The 8,066-nt window shown below is 28.9% G+C and overlaps 1 protein-coding gene across 1 annotated transcript; it reads right to left on the minus strand.

The window, feature by feature from the left end:
* Positions 1-418: 418 nt before the first annotated feature.
* LOC113376084 (protein PFC0760c-like) lies at positions 419-3,390 on the minus strand. The gene is made up of 3 exons (XM_026616010.1): positions 3,369-3,390; positions 1,705-1,955; positions 419-1,615 (listed from the first exon to the last, which is right to left on the minus strand). The coding sequence occupies exons 1-3, from the start codon at positions 3,388-3,390 to the stop codon at positions 419-421; spliced, it is 1,470 nt and encodes a 489-aa protein (XP_026471795.1).
* Positions 3,391-8,066: the final 4,676 nt, after the last annotated feature.

An 8,066-nucleotide genomic window follows, 5' to 3' on the forward strand; every position in this document is an offset into this window, starting at 1 on the left:
ATATCTTACTAGCGCAACTTACCTTGTGATTGACAAATATACTCGATTGAGCTCGATATAGATGTCACAAATCTATGCGCACTGTTTGCTGTAAGTAAGGCTCGATGATAGTTTACTGGTTAATATATATATATATATATATATATATATATATATATACATAATTTATTAGAATTTATTTATTCATATCGTGAAAGTTACATTGCGTATCAAATAACAAGTTAAGTCAATCAGTATTCTACAATTCAAAATTAGGTTGTTACAATCATACACCAAGTAAAATAAAAAGTTTTATTTAGAAGTGTTAGTTAAACTTATAATATAAAATAATATATATTATCGGCTCTTGTTAGTAACAGTGATGATAATATTAGGGTCTAGAATACATAGGCGAATTTTGCAAAATCTCAGTCGAGAATCAATTAAATATATCAATCTTTGGTTTAGGGGAAGCTACAGGCGAAATACTTTTCATGGATTCTTCTTTAATGCTTTCTAATTTTCTTACCATCTCTTTAACACTCCTAAATTCAGTAAATGGTTGCGGAAGTTTTTGGGCTTCCATCGTTACGAATTTTTTGTCAGTCGGAATATTATGAGAATGTAAGCCTATCGGGAGCGGAAGATTAGCATGAGTTGGATTAGTATTGTCGGCATCACATTTGTTAATATCATCTTGATTTGTAGCTAAACAGTCAATATTATTCTGGTTTGTTGCCAAAAAGTCAATATCATTCCGATTTTTTACCAAAATGTCAATGTCATTCTGGTTTGCTGCTAAGAGGTCAATATCATCCTGGTTTGTTTCCGAAAGGTCAATATTATCCCAGTTCTCTCCCGAAATATCAACATCATCCTGGTTTGTTGCCAAAAGGTCAATATCATTCTGGTTTCTTCCCGAAAGGTCATTATTATCCTGGTTTGTTCCCGAAAGATTAATATCATCTTGGTTTGTGCCAGAAAGGTCAATTTTATCCTGGTTTGTTTGCGAAAGATCAATAGCATCCTGGATTGTTCCTGAAAGGTCAATATTATCCTGGTTTGTTTCCGAAAGGTCAATATTATCCTGTTTTGATCCTGAAATATCAATATCATCCTGGTTTGTTGCTAAAAATTCAATGTCATTCTGGTTTATTCCCAAAAGGTCAGTATCATACTGGTTTGTTCCTGAAATGTCAATACTATCCTGGTTCGTTTCCGTAAGGTCAATATCATCCTGGTTGGTTGCCAAAAAGTCAATATCATCCTGGTTTGTTTCCGAAAGGTCAATATCATTCTGGTTGGTTCCCGAAACGTCAATATTATCCTGGTTTGTTGTCGAAAGGTCAATATCATTCTGGTTTGTTCTCGAAAGGTCAATATTATCCTGGTTTGTTCCCGAAAGATTAATATCATACTGGTTTGATCCAGAAAGGTCAATTTTATCCTGGTTTGTTTGCGAAAGGTCAATGGCATCCTGGATTATTCCTGAAAGGTCAATATTATCCTGGTTTGTTTCCGAAAGGTCAATATTATCCTGTTTTGATCCTGAAATATCAATATCATCCTGGTTTGTTGCTAAAAATTCAATGTCATTCTGGTTTGTTCCCAAAAGGTCAATATCATCTGGTTCGTTCTCGAAAGGTCAATATCATCTTGGTTTGTTGAAAGGTCAATATCATTTTGGTTTGTTTCTGGAAAGCGAATATCGTCCTTAAATGTTGCCAGAAAGTCAGTACTAATCTGGTTTGTTGCCAAAAGGTCAATGTCATCCTGGTTGGTTGCCAATAAGTCAATATCATCATGGTTTGTTTTTGGAAAGTGAATATCGTCCTTAAATGTTGCCAGAAAGTCAGTACTACCCGGGTTTGCTGCCAAAAAGTAAATATTATCCTGGTTTGTTGGCTGAGGTATTTCTTCCATTTGAGGCACATTATTTTTGAATTCTTTCATTTGATCTGAAATATCATTCAATGCTATATTATAAAAATGTATATACATATAAGCATATATTTACTACTTCAACGACAATTAGCTCCAATTAGCTTTTGTAACAATATTTTTTATCGCAATAACGTCGTAAAAATCAGATATATTAAGGGTACCTAACTATAATTTAATGATTTTTACAAAGTTTCGTTCTGTTTTCCATAACAAAATGCAGCCTTAATTAGTAACTGACAATTTGATATTATTATCAAATAAAGTTTCCACTACAATCTTTTCACTTATTTTTATTAAAATATCAATTTTAATTATTTAAATTAACTCTGCATAGTGTTCCATAAAAATATTGAAAAAAAATTTTTCTTTAAAACGTATTTTCATTGCTATTTTGTTCACTCTAGCTTTTCGGACATTAGATCTATAATATTGTAAATTAGATGTGAATTTTGAGTGTACTAGTTATGTCTATAAATTATGTGACCACTGGATTTTTACACTAAATCTACCGTCTACCGTTTGTCATTTTTTTAAATCGATGATGCATATTCAAAATCTCAAAAAAACTATTTTTTATCAACAATGCCCATAAGTTCGTCAAATTGTCAAATAAAATTTCGTGAATATTACAAAACAACAAATATATTTGCATCAAATGTACATTTCAGTCTAAAATAATTGGTCAGTAATGCGATAAGCTATAAAAAGTATATTGAGAATGCTTATGGCCTATCTGTATAAATATTTAATTTGATTTGTTTTTTCTTTTATATTTTTTTTAGAAATTATATAATAATCAATTTAGATAAAACTCCATGGAAATTTATTCATTTTATGTAAATTAAACAATAAATCAATCATTATCTGAATCAAATAATAAAATAGATAACTTTTTAATTGTATGTCAATTCGACCGCGGACGGTAGGTATAGGTATACATGAATTGTAGGTTGGTTTAGTGTTAAATCGCTTTATTTGAGAAAAACACAACATACTCTCAAATTTCATGATGTTTAGTATACTTTGAGTGTGCCGCTAAAATAAAAATCTTTAATTCTTGCTTTCATAGATATGTGTAAGATTGAACTCAACTTCCAATTTTAAAAATTAAACTAATGTTTTTCACCCGATATCTTATTAGCGCAACTTGACGAATATACTCGTCATATCTCGATACAAAAAACAGCACATTTAAAATAGAGAGCCACAGTTCACTCGTTAATAATTAAATAATTTTAAATAACATTGCAAATGATGGTGTTTCACATTGGTTTACTATAGTATTTAAATATGATATACCTTTTCATTTTTACGAAACGAACTTTCCATAATTTATTATAAAATATGTACCACATTAAAATATCAGTATGTGATAAAACCATTAAACGTACTATGTAATAATATCTTTTTATAATTATTTTCTCAAATTATGCTCAAACACTTACTTGCTTCCTTCTTACAAGGCATGGTTTTGCCAATAAAAGTAAAAAACTCTCCGATGTATGAAAATTTATCCCTGAAGAACTTCATTGCAAATTTGTTAATTATTAATAATTGTAATAATGAAAAAAAAACTAACTGGTACTTGTTAGAGTTTGATGTAATTATTAAGGTTAGAGAAGTGTATTGCTTCTATGATGGTCGCTAAAGAACTAAATTCATTTGAATTTCAGAATTACACTTTGCCGATCAATTTTATCCATCATAATTATTTTGATTTAAGTCAAAACACGTTGATAATTTATCGTACTGTACGATCGTATTTGAAAAGCTTCGTTTCATATTTGTAAAATAAAGTTGTTTTTACGGAACGTATTGCCATGGGCCATGAGCATAAACATGAAATACTATTATTTAAAACTGATATGATATGCGTCATCATATTTTCAATTTTTTACAATCATTTATAATGATAATACTCATGTATTTTCACAAAACTTTAAAGATAATAGAGGGTTTTGTTAATCACAATTGGCTAGTACTAAAAAAATCCAATTATATTATAAGGCAAACGGGCAACTAAACTTGTTACTTCAATCAACTGAACAAATGTGATTCAAACACACGATATATTTAATATAATTATATTTATATAATATAGTAATTTAGTGTTCAATATCTTTTTTTTAGCCAGTTGACCGAGATTGGCAAGCGTTTTCGTCCTGTGGAAGTGGAAGATTTGTGACGAGTATATTAGTAATGCTCATAAAACTTTCTGTTCAAAAATTTATTTTGTAAAAATGCAAGTTGTGTTGAGTTGCATGAACTTTCCGTATTAAGAAAATTATATTCTTAATTAATAATTATTATTATTTACCTATTGAAATACCATTTTATCCTGTTTATTTTGAAAGAAGTTTAGGCTTTTCATTAAAAACTATTTCATCTCCAACATTTACATGTATAATATTTTATTGAATTTAGTCCGGTTTTAATAAAATACTTAGGGGCTGGTTGTAACAGTTTTTTTAAACTAATGTATTTTAATCAAAATGTCATTTTTTAGCTAATATTTTCTTAAAAAATATTTTTTGAAAGTACACTGGAAAGTTTAGGATAAGATGAGATTCAGAATATTGAATAGATTTTATTATTTAAAATTTTATTTTTCAAAAATACGTGAAATATTGTTTGAAATTATTAGATTTATAGCTAACTGAAACAAGTTTAGATAACTTGGCAGTTCTCATCAATGATATCACTATATGGATTAACGCGTAATAAAATTCTTCAATTACATATGAAAACAAGTGATATCAATTAATTGTTTTTCCATTTGTAATACATTTTAAATTGTGTATGGTTTTCAGTATGGTAGATTGAATTTGATTGACAGAACGGGAGGAGTTCCAACTCGAACACACAGGTTTAGCTCGGCCCCTTTGACGTTCATGGCTAACAAAAAAAAAAAAATAAAAAGAATTTTGCTAAATTGTTTGTTTATAAATCAAACTTATATTGTCTATTAAATACATAACTATTATTTGAAGATTTTGTATAATATTTAACTTCCCGTAGCATAAGTTATAGTAATCTCCAAATAATCGAAAATGTTTTTTTTCATTTATTTGTACGTTTCAAAAGTTTCTGAACATTTTGGCATACCTTAAAACAATGGATGTATGTGTGTGTGAGGATACAAATATTCGTCGACGATTTTGGGAACACGGTTCAACCGATTTCAATGATTCAAACAACATTCGATTCCTATTGATAATAAGATGCTCAGTGGCGTCGGAAGCAAATTTCTGATTCTTTTTTTTTGATAGACAGGCAGTCTATCATTTTTTTTGAGGTAACGGAACGCAAAATTTAAATCATTCAAAGAACATTTTATTTGTATTTACACAATGAAGAACTAAATTTTTGGCAAAGCAGATCTAGCGATTTTGGAGATCCAATAAAAATAAATAAAAAGATATGCCATTTGGAGGTCGAAAATGAATATGAAACTTATGCACATCAGAATATCAGATATTTCACAGAGATTTTAAAAATAAGTACAAACTTTGTTTATATTTCTAACGGTTCCATTCCAATTTTCACTAGTTAGACTGTGGCATATCCCTTACGAGATTTAATTATTTCCTTTACGGAATTAAAACAGCGCAATTGCTTTGAAAAAAAGACCAAAATTTTCAATACTTTTTAACATATAAAAAACTAAATTAAACTAAAATTCTAAATTTTTGGTGCTGGAAGTTCCATCAATTTGCCTTGCACCACTAGTTTTGAAATGTATCGTAAAATCACATTTTAATTAACTTCCCGTAGGGTAAGTTATAGTAATCGCAAAAAAATCGAAAATGAAAATTTTTATATATCTTTACGTTTCAGAGGTTTCTGAATATTTTGGCATACCTTAGAAAAAATGGATGTATGTGTGTGTGTGTGTGTGTGCGTAGTATGTATATGTGTGCGGATACAAATTTTCGTCGACGATTTCGGGTACACGCATGAAGCAATTTGAATAATTTAAGAAACATTCGATTCGTATTGATAAGGAGATGTGCTGATTAGTTTTTGGCGGAGGTAGGTCTAGCCGTTCCGAAGATATGGGGCAAAAAGTGACAAAAACGGTACCTCAGTTTTTAATAGAACGGAGCGTCCGATTTTAATAATTCAAAAAACATTTTACTTGTATTGACAAGATGAAGATTTGATCAAATTTTTATAAGGGCAGGTTTAGCGGTTTCGGAGATACAACGAAAAAAGTAAAAAAAAATGACATTTGGCGGTCAAAAATGATCATTAGACATATGCACATCAAATTATCAGATATTTTATAGAGATTTTAACAATAAGTATAAATTTTGTTTACATTCCTATAGGTTCCGTACCAATGTTTACCCGTTAGACAGCGACGCTCTATGCATTTAAAGCAGTATTTTGTCTCTATGCATTTAAAGCAGTACGATTGCTTTGAAAAAAAGTTCAGATCTTCCAACATATGTCAAAATAAAGAAAACATTTTTTTTCAAAAAAAAAAAGATTTGAAAAAAAAAAATTTTTTTTTTCAATTTTTTTTTTCAAAAAAAAGTAATTTTTTGTCAAGTTTATAGTTTCTCAAAAATCTTATTTTTTCGAAGTAATTTTTTTTCAAAAATGTTAATCGTTTTTAAAAAAAATAATAATTTTTGGTACGGGAAGTTCCAGCAATTTGCCTTAAGGCACGATGCCCTAATTGCCTTAAGACAGAATTCCACTTACAGCTAGTTAGTGTTCATCAGCTTCATTTTTGAGTTTCTGGCGGTTTTAACCAGGAAAGCATATGAGTATTAAAATAATTATTATATGGCGTTATATTTCGCTATATTCCCTACAATTAATTTCCAATTCGGACCCTCTATCTGCCTCACACGCCGAGCAATCGTCAAAAGAGTGAGAATTTTTTTTGGTACTTTTTAACACTGCAAAATTTCAAATGCGAATATCTCGAAAACTAATAGACCAAGTGTCATAAAATTTCCACAGAATTTTACTAATAATATTGTGCATAAACACTATTAGTTTTATCGAAATCCGAGATGATTAGACTTTTTCATCAAAAATTTTTTAGTGTATTTGATCAGCTTCATTTTTGAGTTTCCGGCGGTTTTAACCAGGAAAGCATATGAGTATTAAAATAATTATTATATGGCGTTATTTTTCGCTATATTCCCTACAATTAATTTCCAATTCGGACCCTCGGAGATTTTAACAATAAGTATACATTTTGTTAACATTCCTATGGGTTCGGTACCAATGCTTACGCGTTAGACAGCGACGCGGCGCTTACGCGCTTTATATTTTGTCCCTATGCATTTAAAGCAGTACGATTGCTTTGAAAAAAAAAGTTCAGATCTTCCACAATATGTCAAAATAAAGAAAAAAAAAATTTTTTTCGAAAAAAAAAATTAAAAAAAAATTTTTTCAAAAAAAAAAAAATTAATTTTTTTTTTTTTTTAATTTTTTTTTTTAAAAAAAGTAATTTTTTGTCGAATTTATAGTTTCTCAAAAATCTTATTTTTTCAAAGTAATTTTTTTTCAAAAATGTTAATCGTTTTTAAAAAAATAATAATTTTTGGTACGGGAAGTTCCAGCAATTTGCCTTAAGGCACGATGCCTTAATTGCCTTAAGACAGAATTCCACTTACAGCTAGTTATACATCTGTGTAATATAATAACAAACAATTACCAATTCTCCCTAACCAAACTTGTTATAACTCTTACAATATAGACAAGAAATTAACTAATATGCACTTTAATATTTAATAAATATATTTAATATAAACGCATTTTTTTAAAAAACTTTAAAATCTCATTATATATATTTTGATACATATAAGGTTTGGTTCAAATCGTTTTCATTATACGAAGGTTTATTAGTTCATTTGATCAGTATTTTTTTCAATTCAATTAAATTAAAAACGCCCAATTATTTCTGGAAAAAATAAACCAGAAAACATACAATTATTTCTGGCAAAAATAAACTATAGGTGAAACTAGCTGTAAGTGGAATTCTGTCTTAAGGCAATTAAGGCATCGTGCCTTAGGACAAATTGCTGGAACTTCCCGTACCAAAAATTATTATTTTTTTAAAAACGATTAACATTTTTGAAAAAAATTTACTTCGAAAAAATAAGATTTTTGACAAACAATTA

This window comes from Ctenocephalides felis, unplaced genomic scaffold (genome assembly GCF_003426905.1).
Source record: "Ctenocephalides felis isolate EL2017-DRISC unplaced genomic scaffold, ASM342690v1 CF-g0.4_SCAFFOLD_01886, whole genome shotgun sequence".
Classification (NCBI taxonomy): Eukaryota; Metazoa; Arthropoda; class Insecta; order Siphonaptera; family Pulicidae; genus Ctenocephalides; species Ctenocephalides felis.

What these genes read in the sequence shown, in the direction of transcription:
- LOC113376084 (XM_026616010.1), bottom strand. Translation starts at nt 3,390, where the DNA reads ATGCCTTGTAAGAAGGAAGCAA. An exon ending in GCCTTGTAAGAAGGAAGCAA is followed by an intron (nt 1,956 to 3,368) that starts GTAAGTGTTTGA and finishes TTTATAATATAG; the next exon opens with CATTGAATGATATTTCAGAT. An exon ending in AGATTAGTACTGACTTTCTG is followed by an intron (nt 1,616 to 1,704) that starts GCAACATTTAAG and finishes TGACCTTTCGAG; the next exon opens with AACGAACCAGATGATATTGA.